This window comes from Schistocerca piceifrons, chromosome 1 (genome assembly GCF_021461385.2).
Source record: "Schistocerca piceifrons isolate TAMUIC-IGC-003096 chromosome 1, iqSchPice1.1, whole genome shotgun sequence".
Lineage (NCBI taxonomy): Eukaryota > Metazoa > Arthropoda > Insecta > Orthoptera > Acrididae > Schistocerca > Schistocerca piceifrons.
In genome coordinates, this window is record NC_060138.1 from 787703454 (window position 1) to 787717872 (window position 14419).

The following is a 14419-nucleotide window of genomic DNA, read 5'->3' on the forward strand; positions in this document are numbered from 1 at the left end:
TACCAGTCTGTATCAGCGTATGCGATTCTATTGAAGGTTTTCCGATATAACTGCCACTTTAAACTAGCGTCGGATGTGGTCGCTTCTTACTCTGTGTTTTGAGGTCACTCTTCTAGACCATCGTAAGATCCTGATCTTTGTAATCTGGAACTTCGTCCGATTTGCTTATGACCCATCAGTGTGAGTCGCACGTTAGAGCCCGTCTTATCGCTCGTTTGTATATATTTCCTTTTTACTTCGATGGGCATTTTTTCACAGACGACCCCGTTAGTGGTCTTCCTTTCAACCACACAGTTTTTATACGATTTTCAGCGTCTCCATCCTGAAGCTGCTGATGCTACTATTGATCCAGGGTACGTGAACTGGTCGAGTGGTGTTGAAATGACGGCTACTGTCCACGAAGCTTTGTTGAGCGCATGCGCACTACGCACCAGTCATTTTCAAAGTACCTGGTCGCTGGCAGTTTAGTCTGGCAGCGCATGCACTTGGCCCTGTCCCACGTGGTATCTCTTGGCCGCTCGCAAAACTTGGACCTGTGTCAGCAAGTGACGACGCTGGCCGCCAAAACTCAGTTACGGAACGGCATGTTGCAGAACAAAGTCGCACTCTGTGTACTGCATCTTGTTCGACTGGTTGGAATCTAGACGCTTGTCTTGTGCTCTTGTGTGCATCGAAAGGCCTGCTGCCACCATGCTGATCCAAAAGGCTTGGTAAGATGGCTGCAAGCTTCGCACATTGCGTTTCACTTACATTGCTGGAATTTTACGTCTGCTTCTAAGCTAGGCTAAGTCAAACTAACTTACAGTGTTGCGTGTTTATTCGATTTTCTGAGGAGACTTAATATTCGTTTGTACACCATTCAGTTTCACTTGTGCACGTGGATGCTACTATCCAGTTATAGCTCATCTATTCTTGAATACAAATAATACGCAACGTCTCTCTTCTCCCTCCCCCTTCTCTGTCTCTCTCTCTCTCTCTCTCTCTCTCTCTCTGTCTCTGTGTGTGTGTGTGTGTGTGTGTGTGTGTGTGTGTGTGTGTGTGTGTCTTTCTCTGTCTCTGTCTGTCTCTCTCTCTCTCCTGTCTCGTAAAAGGACGACAAACATTTCTGTAATGTTGTCTTGTGGCATTCGTGTGTGATTATGTAAATTTGAAGCTTTGCACACCAGTGCACTGAGTGTGTTCGCCCACTCTCTATAGCTATTTCGATCATTATAATGCTTATATTGCTCTTTTGGCGAATGTAAATACATTGTCTTACGAATTTTCCTTTGTCTATAACCATGATTGCAAGTTTCAGCTACGTTTTAGAGCTCCTTTATGAATCTGGGTCCCATTTTCCTATTTTGTGTTATGTCATAAGCAGCAACATTTCATTATGCAGAGCTTTAGCTACTGTCTTCCTTAGGATATTTACAGCATACAGGTAAGGCTACTAGATGCAGTTTTCTGAGGCACGCGTTGGCAACGGTAGCGTCACCAAAATTCAGTTCCACAAGCACATCAATCCATAGATTCTAGATTTTTAATCCGACAAATTATACAAATGGCAAGAACATTTGCCATGCACAAATTTAACATAGGAGGCAAATCTGAATACATGGCGCTTGTTAACCATGCAATATTTGTGGTCAGTGTCTAAAACTGAATATTTCATAACTGTTTCAGAGTAACCCATTGGTGCTCTTGCGAAGATTCTGCCACATCAGAAATAATCGTGTCGTTGAAGGTTGCGTATTCAGAGGTCCATTTTCAATAATTTTGGGGTAATTTTCAGGGAAAAAATATGTTCAGAACTCTTCTTGGACATTCAGTTTCAAATTTTCGAGAAGTGATAGGCTTTCCGAGTTACAAGTGCGTTTTCTAGATGTACTTATGGTTTATAATTGGTGGTCGTTCTGGAGAAGTGGCAATATTCCGTTTTGGTTCTGCTCATTCGAAGTCCTCGACCGTCTAGCGCCGTGTACCAAGGATTAAGTAAGATCGTGCTAAATTTCTGGTAGAGATTCTTCTATTACAAGAATGTCTTCAGCGAATAAATGTGTACATGAAGTTGGTTTCCGTAGATGTTCTGTGACATTGTTCGTGACAATACTGAATTGCAGTGGACTCTAAGTAGATCTTTCCTTGACCCCCAACTTTTAACTTTTCGCTGACACCTGCAGGATTTACAACTTTTTGCTGATGCTCTCGTACAGATCCTTGAGAATATATGTGTAGCACTCTGAGATACACTGCACGTGAACTGCTTGCCAGTAAGCTTTCTTGGCACTCGGTCGAAAGCTATTTCGAGGTCAATAAACACAAGATCTTATATTTTTCCATTTTGATCTTAGTGCTATGAGTAGCATCTGTAGTGCCTACCCCGTTAGTAAAACCACATTGTTTAGACGTAATTTTTTAATTTTTATTACCTTATTTGACTTGTTTGCAATGTCTCTTTCCCACATATCCAGTGTCTGTGCTGTTAGCTTGATTGCACGATAGATTCCACAATCAGCTAAGTCACCCTTTGCTTTTGTAGAACGGGATTAAATTACTTCATTTCCAGTTATCAGGCATTCTCCCTTCTATTAAAATAAGGCTAAATAGTTTAGTGAGCCATAACATGCTGGAATCCCTACAGTTCTTTAGAAGTTCAATTGGTATTTCGTTGGACCCAGCTGCTTTACCGTTTTTCGTATTTTAAGCGCGAATTTACATTTTCCTGCGTTGTAACTTCTAAAGAGACTTGAGCTGGTAGTAAACCATATAATGCTTCTTGAGGTAACTCTTCATTTAGAACTATTTTTAGTACATTTATTGTGTCTCATATCTTTCGTGTGATTGTTTTTAGACTCAGTAATTTTGAAAATTCCTTTGTCCTTTTAGCGGTTTCAGCTCTGTCGTAAACACTATTATTATCTATTACTTTCGATACAGCAACCAGCCGATTCTCCGGTTGTTTTTTTTTTGTTTCTTTTTTCTTTTTTTTTTTTTTTTTGAGCAAAGCGATTGGATACTCCTTCCTACATTTGATTCTTTTTGAGATACATTTTCTTTGTTGTAGTACTTTTTCTTAGGTAGGTGTTCCGCCACTTTGGATCTTTGTCTGGTATTCGTTTGCTTTTGCACGTGCCTACTACTTCCTTGGCTGCAGTCATATCTTTTCTGCTGATTTCACACTTTCCCATGTACTCCATAGCCTCAGCTGCTATCGACATCCGTTGTGGACTTTGAAGATTAAATCATTTTATTCGTGCTTTCCTTTTCGTTTCATCTGCTGTGTTCCAAAGTGGAATTTTAAGCATGCTATCAATAGTCGGTGATAATGTGGTTAATGGGTCGCTAGGGATCAGGTTACAATCCCTAAAGTACTTACACAAGTAGCTATTGCACATTGTGTAATCTATTTGTGATGCAGATATGCCACTTTTGTAACTGTTAAGATGTTTCTTTTTGGAAAAAGATATTAATGATTGATATTTTAAAGTTGTAAGCATCCTCCAGAATCTCTTCGCCCTGGGCACTGGAATAGCCGTATCATAATTTCTGTGGACTGTAAATTCAGGTGGGGCATGTTTACTCACATGTCCATTAATAGCACCTACAATTATCTCATTTTCGGAAGGTGGTATACTTTGCAATTGATCGTGTAGGTCATCCCAGAACTCGTCATTTTCATCATCTATGTATCCAGTTTGAGGGGCGTAAGGAGATACACAGTTCAAAAGTATTACGGGAAGACCTGTATTAACGTCCTGTACGTTAAATATATTTTGGTAAAGTAGCATCTGTGATCTTATTGCATGGCTTGAGATATTCGGTTTCAGTGTTGTTAACAATTAAAATCATTCGTCATCTATTGGCTGTGTTAATCATCTATTGGCTGTGTTGACACGTTATACACTCCTGGAAATTGAAATAAGAACACCGTGAATTCATTGTCCCAGGAAGGGGAAACTTTATTGACACATTCCTGGGGTCAGATACATCACATGATCACACTGACAGAACCACAGGCACATAGACACAGGCAACAGAGCATGCACAATGTCGGCACTAGTACAGTGTATATCCACCTTTCGCAGCAATGCAGGCTGCTAATCTCCCATGGAGACGATCGTAGAGATGCTGGATGTAGTCCTGTGGAACGGCTTGCCATGCCATTTCCACCTGGCGCCTCAGTTGGACCAGCGTTCGTGCTGGACGTGCAGACCGCGTGAGACGACGCTTCATCCAGTCCCAAACATGCTCAGTGGGGGACAGATCCGGAGATCTTGCTGGCCAGGGTAGTTGACTTACACCTTCTAGAGCACGTTGGGTGGCACGGGATACATGCGGACGTGCATTGTCCTGTTGGAACAGCAAGTTCCCTTGCCGGTCTAGGAATGGTAGAACGATGGGTTCGATGACGGTTTGGATGTACCGTGCACTATTCAGTGTCCCCTCGACGATCACCAGTGGTGTACGGCCAGCGTAGGAGATCGCTCCCCACACCATGATGCCGGGTGTTGGCCCTGTGTGCCTCGGTCGTATGCAGTCCTGATTGTGGCGCTCACCTGCACGGCGCCAAACACGCATACGACCATCATTGGCACCAAGGCAGAAGCGACTCTCATCGCTGAAGACGACACGTCTCCATTCGTCCCTCCATTCACGCCTGTCGCGACACCACTGGAGGCGGGCTGCACGATGTTGGGGCGTGAGCGGAAGACGGCCTAACGGTGTGCGGGACCGTAGCCCAGCTTCATGGAGACGGTTGCGAATGGTCCTCGCCGATACCCCAGGAGCAACAGTGTCCCTAATTTGCTGGGAAGTGGCGGTGCGGTCCCCTACGGCACTGTGTAGGATCCTACGGTCTTGGCGTGCATCCGTGCGTCGCTGCGGTCCGGTCCCAGGTCGACGGGCACGTGCACCTTCCGCCGACCACTGGCGACAACATCGATGTACTGTGGAGACCTCACGCCCCACGTGTTGAGCAATTCGGCGGTACGTCCACCCGGCCTCCCGCATGCCCACTATACGCCCTCGCTCAAAGTCCGTCAACTGCACATACGGTTCACGTCCACGCTGTCGCGGCATGCTACCAGTGTTAAAAGACTGCGATGGAGCTCCGTATGCTACGGCAAACTGGCTGACACTGACGGCGGCGGTGCACAAATGCTGCGCAGCTAGCGCCATTCGACGGCCAACACCGCGGTTCCTGGTGTGTCCGCTGTGCCGTGCGTGTGATCATTGCTTGTACAGCCCTCTCGCAGTGTCCGGAGCAAGTATGGTGGGTCTGACACACCGGTGTCAATGTGTTCTTTTTTCCATTTCCAGGAGTGTAGTTTCAGGTGACCCCGTAGACACAAGTGAGTACCAGTGTTTTCTAGTGAGCTACACAGATGTCAGTTGTCACTCGTGGACGTTATATTCAACCAAGCACATGCAATGCGACCTCTTAATGCAGTGCTAGTTGCAAGGGTGCTCTCTTTTGGTCCAAATAGGGTGGAGTTTCGGTCATGTTGCTGTAGATGCCTATGCCTGTCCATGTGTCATCCACACGTTGTGAACACGCTACTTGAAGACAAGTCAGTATAGAAGCCGAGTTAGCCGGCCGGTGTGGCCAAGCTGTTCTAGGCGCTTCAGTCAGGAACCGAGCTCCTACTACGGTCGCAGGTCCGAATCCCGCCTCGGGCATGGATGTGTGTGATGTCCTTAGGTTAGTTAGGTTTAAGTAGTTCTAATTCTAGGGGACTGATGAACTCAGATGTTAAGCCCTATAGTGCTTAGAGCCATTTGAACCAAGTCGAGTTCGACAAGGTCCTCAACACATTACAACCCACGTGAAGACCGTCGTACGGACACCACCACAGCACTTCAAGATGATACCAGAAAGGTCGCTGTAGTCGCTGTGTTCAATTAGACTGAACAGATCACGAGAAAGGACCTTATGACCTAGCCGGCCGGGATGGCAGAGAAGTTCTAGGCGCTACAGTCGAACCGCGCGACCACTACGGTCGCAGGTTCGAATCCTGCCTCTGGCATGGATGTGTGTGATGTCTTTAGGTTAGTTAGGTTTAAGTAGTTCTAAGTTCTAAGAGTCTGATGACCACAGTAGTTAAGTCCCAAAGTGGTCAGAGCCATTTGAACCATTTTTTTTTTTTTTTGACCTTATGATCCAGACGTCTTATTCGAGTACCCCGCTTGACACAACGTCTTGCATCTCGCCTTCTGTCTGGTGGTCCCATGTCAACTGGCAACTTCGTCACTGACAAAACGTGTTATTCATTGACGAATCCAGATATTCTCTGACGCTAGGTGATGCCCGTGTTCGTGAGGCCCGTGATAGGTGATATCTGCCAAATGTTTTACAGGAAACCGACGGATTTCCAAGATTCTGTGATGTTGTGAGGAGACTTCTGTGCTGACACGTTGTCCAAAGTCCCTTTACTGCCAGGCAGTGCATCGAACAGATAGTGATGGACTATGTGGTGGCTACAACATACGGTGGTGCCCCTAAATTCTAATGTCAGGGCTGATGTAGTAGGTGTCAGCAGACATGTCTTGCGAAGCCTAGACATTGAGGTAATGGAGTGGCCGGCTGTGATTCGCAACCTAAACTCCATCACACGTATGTGGGCCAAGCTTGACAGACACGTTCGTGGTCGTCCTGTTCCATCACGGACTCTCTAAGAACTCTCACGGGCTTTCACTGAATAATGGGAACGGATACCATAGCGTGACATTCTTAATCTTATACGGAACACTTCACATAGGTGTCAGGCAGTGATAAACGCTCACGGGAGGCATACAGGTAACTGAAGCTCTCGAAGTCTATTAAAAAGCAACCACTATGACGGGATGAATGGTTTTTTTTATTTCTTTCGACATTTGTCAGACGTTTCAATCATTTTTATGTAAATGATCGAGGTCGTCATGATGTTTTCGTTGTATACTTGCTGTGGTAAACTACCCAGCCCTCAGTTGTTGCTCAGTGGAGTATGGGAAATCCCAAAAGTCATGCTCCCCTAATTCATTTTGCCAAGAGTGAGTTTTGCTAGAATTAATCTGTCACTACACATTTCCACGGATATCGTTCGTTGCTTCAGTTTTTCGTCCAAGGTTATTCTTACGCCGTTTCTGTTATTTGTAGGGCCATGACATATTGGCTGGTAATCGTTTCCGATCTCCATGGACTCTGACCGCTTTTGCAAGTCCTTGGCTGCTTCCAGGGAGGGAACCGATGTTCGAAGTTGCTAAACGCATGTTGGCAGCGGTACGTCTATTGTCGCCGCTTACGAGCGACGCCATAATCTTTCATCGCTCCTGGATGCCTCTGACCGTCGCTTAAGGGGGCACTCTAACGGTTGCGTCTATCTTGTGAGCTCGTAGTTTTGTGACAGGGAGAAAATTATTTTGGCTTTAAATATTGAAAGCCGTTTGCCACGTGACGCCAAGACTTCGATGCTACCAACTACAACTGACGCCACCTTTGGCTCTACTTCCGCTGCCGCCTCTTACGTGTACTGCAGACTATGACAGAGCCCACTGCCACTCCCAGTTGGAGAAACCTGACAGTACAGTTCTGTTTAAAGAGCTTACTTCTTCGGCCTGACTGGCGAGTGGGAGGTATTTCATTTTCCTCTAGCCCTTCCAGAATCACACACATATGACCCCGGGCGAGCGCCGGCACGCGTCCTCTTGTGTGTAGCTTCCCACGACAGCCTCCATACAACTTTTCTGTTAAATTTTAACGTAGCAGTCACACGGGACGTCATTCATTCAGTGTATTTGCATACTTCGTATATTCTGATTTCTCACATGATAAATAAATAACTTTCTGAAGTGAGCAAATTTGAAAACTGCCATTATACGGCGTGTCCGTGAAACTATTGTAAAAGTGCTCCGTTCTGATTCGTTGAGAGCTGCAGTCCGCGCTATATTCAAAGTTGACAGCTCGTGCACGCGGGTTTGGCGCTAGTTTGTTTACACTACCACGTGAGCTGCATGGGATGGACGTGCCAGTACATTTCGAGTAACCGAGTACGTTCTTGGATAACGGCCTTGCCGTGATGGTAACACCGGTTCCCGTCATATCACTGAAGCTACGCGCTGTCGGGCTTGGCTAGCACTTGGATGGGCCACTGTCCTGGTCTGCCGAGTGCTATTGGCAGGCGGGGTACACTCAGCCCTTGTGAGGACATCTGAAGAGCTGCTTAATTGAGCTCCGGGCACGAAAACTGGCAGCGGCTGGGAGAACAGTGTCCTGACCGAATGCTCCTCCGTATCCAGTGATGCCTAAGAGCTGAGGATGACACGGTGGCAGGTCGGTACCGTTGGGCCTTCAAGGCCTGTTCAGACGGTGCTTGTTTTATTTTTGAGTACATTTTTCTCGGTGTATGTCTACCTATTATTCAGTAACATTGATACTGTGTACTTACGACAAATATGTTTAATGTCAAAAGATGACGTTTATTCAGTTTTCTTGATTATGTGCATGCTTGGGTAAAGGCAAGTACATACTTTTCGTTGGTATTGTATATTGGTTTTCAGTTTGGCAATAAATTTAATTTAATTTTTTTTCACCTCAGAATCGCGCATGTGGAATTAATCACTGTTAACTAACACACTTAAGTTCATTCAATTTAACATAACGTGATTTGCTCACGACTTGATTACACGGTCATTTACACTATTTACTCGTAAATTTATGTCGACTACCGGTTGTGTTATAAAGTTTCACAAAAATCGATCGTATCAGTCACAGTGAACGATGAGTTTAGTACAGACGCGTTCTTGCTCTCCATCAGGAGGCAAACAGCGAGCTCCTTCGCACACTCATGGAAAATGAAGTGCTGAAGTGTTCTGAATAGTGGATATATTGAATGTAGACGTGTAAGGGCTCTTCTTTGTACGATTTCGGGTACATTTTTGAACGAATCGAAATACGAATGTGTGTAGGTATCTGCTCGCTCACTTCCACTGAGTGGCATAACCAGAACACAGATAAAGACGAAAATCGGTCGCACACTAAGACAGCTTGACACCGTTAATAACGCGTATAATGTCCATTTTAACCTGCTGTTTACGAGCAATGCACGTGATATGTCCTTAATGATCTGAAAATGAAGAACTATTGAACTTAAATCACATTTTCTTTACAGACTTGTTTGAGTAAACTGGTAATCTACACTATGTGATCAAAAGTATCCGGAAACCCCCCAAAACATACGTTTTTTTTTCATATTAGGTGCATTGTGCTGCCACCTACTGCCAGGTACTCCATATCAGCGGCCTCAGTAGTCATTAGACATCGTGAGAGAGCAGAACAGGGCGCTCCGAGGATCTCACGGACTTCGAACGTGGCCAGATGATTGAGTGTCACATGTGTCATACTTCTGTACGCGAGATTTCCGCACTCCTAAACATCCCTAGGTCCACTGTTTCCGTTGTGATAGTGAAGTGGAAACGTGAAGGGACTCGCTTAGCATAAAAGTGTACAAGGCCGACCTCGTCTGTTGACTGACAGATACTGCCGACAGTTGAAGAGGGTCGTAATGTGTAGTAGGTTGACATCCATCCAGATCAACACAGGAATTCCAAACTGCATCAGGATGTACTACAAGTACTATGACAGTTAGACGGGAGGTGAGAAAATTTGGATTTCATGGTCGAGCTGCTGCTCATAAGCCACATATCACGCCGGTAAATGACAAACGACACCTCGATTGGTGTAAGGAGCGCAAACATTGGACGACTGAACAGTGGAAAAACGTTGTGTGGAGTGACGAATCACGTTACACAATGTGGCGATCCGATGGCAGGGTGTTGGTATGGCGATTGCCCGGTGAACGTCAGCTGCCAGCGTGTGTAGTGCCAACACTAAAATTCGAAGGTGGTGGTGTTATGGTGTGATCGTGTTTTTTCACGTTGTTTTTTCTTGTTGTTTTGCTTGGCACTATCACAGCACAGGCCTACATTGGTGTTTTAAGCACCTTCTTGCTTCCCACTGTTGAAGAGCAATTCGGGGATGGCGATTGCATCTTTCAACACGATCGAGCACCTGTCCATAATGTACGGCCTATGGCGGAGTGGTTACACGACAATAAGATCCCTGTAATGGACTGGCCTGCTCAGAGTCCTGACCTGAACCCTATAGAAAACCTTTGGGATGTTTTGGAACGCCGACTTCGTGCCAGGCCTCACCGACCGATATCGACACCTCTCCTCAGTGCATCACTCCGTGAAGAATGGGCTGTCATTCAGCAAGAAAACTTCCAGCACCTGACTGAACGTATACCTGCGAGAGTGGAAGCTGTCATCATGGCTAATGGCGGGCCATCACCATATTAAATTCCAGCATTACCGATGTAGGGCGCCACGAACTTGTAAGTAATTTTCAGTCAGGTGTCCAGATACTTTTGATCACATAATGTATGTCTCAGAGAGTCTTCCCTGAGCCTCATAGCACATCTGACGCTTTTCCTGCAATGGTTGTCCTGCTCTGTCAAGCATTGAAGGATTCTGTTTACTGTCATGAAACACATCACAGGTGCAGGCAGCCAGTATAGGTTATGTGGCTATTGGGGCATTGTACGCTACACCCTTCACATAGCCTCAGAGTTTAAGATCAGGGAGTAAAGTTCCCTCCTCTGTACTCATGGCACACTTTTCTGTCCTCCTTGAGCACTGTTTCTACGTGTTCCACACTACTGCATCGTCTTCACCCTCCTGGTTCGATCCTTTTCTCCTCTAGCACTTCTGAACTCTTTTCAGCCCCAAGTGGTTTCTCCCTCATCCGTTAGTAGCGGCCGATAATCCATTCAAACTGGCACGCTACCTTCAATGGTGGACGCTCAAGTTCCAGTTCTGATATCAGTTCTATTCCCTACCCCACTACACTCATGTCGACTTGTCTTTACGACTGCCCCTGGACCCACACTCTGCCTTCAGCGCTGATATCTTTACTTCTACCTGGATGTCGCCACTGTGGAAACTATGATCATCCTTCCATTGTCCATCATATTCATTGCTTGTCACACCAACGAAGATACAGGGCACCACATGGTTCTCCACCTGATTCTATGTAATTGCTCACCTGGCTTCAAGCAACTGTAACACCCGGAGGCCCCAGCCTACAGGTATCACCAGGACAAGTCCTCTGCTCTTGACCTGGTGTTCTGGTTTCAGGAGAACAGAGGCCGCCTCAGGTTTGTTACTCTGACAGCCATCCAGCACTGCCTCTTGTCTCTTGCATGTCAGACTGTGGGGCATTGTGCTGCCCAAGCACCTGAACCCCTGGCCTGTCTGCAGGGAGGGCATAGATACAGCTAACCTGCACACATTTTCCTCAGGCACCATTAGCCAGAGAGAGCACTCATCCTCTTGACAGTCCAGCCAGCATCTATTCTCTCTCCACTGCTCCATGAGGATACTTGTGTTCGCTAGAAACAATCAGCACTGGTTTTGGAAAACCTTTTCAGTCTTCAGGGTTCAGCTTTAGATGAAGTCACACTTCAGTATATTACGACATACAACCTCACTGGCTCCTCTTCCTGGGTCTGATGTTCTACTGTCGCGTTTAGTTCCAGAGGTGTAGTCCTCCACAAGGCCCATCTTAGACACTGCCAGCCTGTCTCAACTCTAGCCTGTGACTGGTTCTCTGGGTGGGTCTTCTGCTGCTACACATGTCACATCAGCACTAACGCCACTTGAGGTGCACCACAAACTCCCATCTGCCCCAACCACCAGTAAGAACTTAACACCATCTAGAGACGATGAGATGAGCTACCGCCTCTCCTCCCATTCAGAGAGAGATGGGGGGGGAGGAATGATCTGTCGAGCCAGCAACCAATTACACAACGTCTCTCCAGATGACAGACACGAGAAGCCCATCAGGCAACAACCCAAGAACCGCCACAAAAGTCAATGGGCCTCTGAAACTTTTCTGTTCCTTGGGCCATGTGACCGTAAATAGCAGCAGCAGTGACCTGCAGCATGGGCAGTTATTAGGTTGGCACTCGGGCCCCTAAGGGTCACACCAGGTGAGCTCCCTGGACGTGGCTCTGACTGCAAAAGCATTCCAACAATCAGGATATCATTATGTAGCCACCTTGGCGACTACCTCACCACCTGCGTCAACTTTTCTATCCAGATGCTGCCAGCATGATACGAGACCCACAATCAAACTTCGTAATATTTTTTATCATTCTTATCATTAGTCATGCTGTACTCAAACTTTTTCTCGTCCATTCAGGACTTCTAATTTTGCACGTGCAGTGGAGACCTTGACTGTAGCTCACTTCGTGTATGAACCTTGATATCACCGAAGTTTCTTTACCGTGTTTACCACGGCCTTTCAACCTTCCTGTGTTCATTCCATATTCAGGAAGTGAATTGTTTCGATAACGGTATTCAGATTTAATTCTTATTTACCACGGCCTTTCAACCTTCCTATGTTCATTCCATATTCAGGAAGTGAATTGTTTCGATAACGGTATTCAGATTTAATTCTTATTATAGAAAACTTCAGGCCTTCAGCCTTCGGTTATAGATATTGATTCTACTTTCAAGAAGTGATTTGTGTTCATTTGTTGTATTCAGAACTCTCTCAGTCGAGACAACTACAGGCCTATGGCTCTCAGTTATTATTGTTCAATTAATGTCCAAGAAGCGGCTGTTTTCATTTACTGTATTACATCTTAGATCATATCAGAGATAAGCTCAGGCCTTCGGCCTATTGTTTATTTAACGCAATTTTAAATGTACTGTGACCTTAACAGGCTTTCTGCCTAGGGTATCACTTACTTGTTGCATATTCAAGAAGTATTCCGTGCAGTTTTATTTGTTTTTGAAATGACTGCCGTCGGAGAAGTTTTTTTGTGATGTAATAAACTTCCTTCAGTTCTATACCTGGGTATGTTTCCTCTGCTGCCTTTGGCGGACATATCAGAAGTGCCTTCAGGTGTTCCAAAGAAAAGTGTATTGCGATCCTTACTGTACACGTTGTTTATTAACGATATATCAAACAATGTTAATAGTGTCTTCAGATTTTTTCAGATGCAGTTATCCGTAATAAATAACTGTCTGAAAAAGCTGTACAAATATTTAGTCAGATATTAATAAGATTTCACAGTAGTGCAAAGATTGGTAACTTGCTTTAAATGTTCAGAAATTTAAAAGTTTGCATGTTACATATTGTCGTAACCTTTCACAATATCAATGAGCAACACAAGCAATCAGCGAACTTATACAATTATCTGCTTGTAATAGTTTGTAGGGGTGTGAAATGAAATGATTAGATGGGCTCAATCGTAGGGAAAGCAGGTGATAGACATTGGCTCGACAGTAGGTTGCTGGGAAAACGCAATCAGTCTTCGAGGAGATTGCTTACAAACACGCATGTGACCCGTGCTAGAATATTACTAAAACTGTGCAAGTGTGGGGCGGAGGGGGCGGGGCATGCCAAATGTAATGAGCCCATAAAATCTGATACTTCGGTGGCAAGTTTTATGAGGAGGGAACTTCCACGATACAGGTCCTAGAATATGACTACCAACCATTCTGTCCCTTACTGTCATACATCTGGATCATGAATGGACAGTAATACAAAAGTTCATTTACATACTATGAGGTAGAGATAAATCTTTCTGCATTGTTCGTTAGTCCAAGTGATACTGCGGCAATTTGACTTTCATAGCAGTAAGTGCTCCCCTGCGGGCGATATACGCATGTAAGTGTGCCAAAAAAACTGTTTTGTCTGCCGCAAAGTTGACACAGGAGTAGGTAACGGTTAAACATGGTTGCATGTGGAACCATTGTTTTGCAAATGAGATTGCTTGTAGTGCTTTAAACAGCTGTACTATGACAAGGAAGTAGTTCGTATTCGTGTCCAAACTCATTCCATACAGAGACAATCCTAAAGATGTCTCACATGGCTTGTGAATACAATGATGGAAAAAAATCGCAGCACCAAAAAATAAGTAATGAAATTTCGGTAATACATTTGCCTAGGTAATATATTTAAACGATTAACTTTGCAAGATCATAGGTTAATGTAAGTGCGAGATAACCCATTTCAGATGTGAAATGCTGGGATATTAATAACCTATGTAACCACCAGAACGCTAAATGCAAGCATCCAAAGGAGTATGCCTTGTGTTGTACAGGTGCCGGATGTTAGTTTGTGGGATGGAATTCCATGACTGTTGCATTTGGTCGGTCGATACAGGGGCTGTTAAAGCCAGTGTGGACGACGCTGGACTTGTCGTCCGATGGCGTCCCATAAGTGCTCCATTGGAGACAGAGTTGGTGATCGAGCAGGCCAAGGCAACATATCGACTCTCTGTAGCGTATATTGCTTTGCAATAACGGTACATAGATGAGCGTTATCGATGGAAAATACACCCTGGAATACTGTTCATGAATGACAACAAAACAGGTCGAATCATCAGAC

General features: G+C 45.1%; 1 protein-coding gene across 1 annotated transcript in view; it reads left to right on the top strand.

Moving 5' to 3' along the window:
- Positions 1–578: 578 nt before the first annotated feature.
- The window catches only part of LOC124713025 (glutamine synthetase 2 cytoplasmic), a 414124-nt gene continuing 400283 nt past the window's right edge, over positions 579–14419 (top strand). Inside the window, exon 1 of the mRNA XM_047242917.1 lies at positions 579–710. Coding sequence (XP_047098873.1) covers positions 691–710 — 20 coding nt within the window. The 5' untranslated portion in view covers positions 579–690. The remainder of the gene's footprint in view (positions 711–14419) is intronic.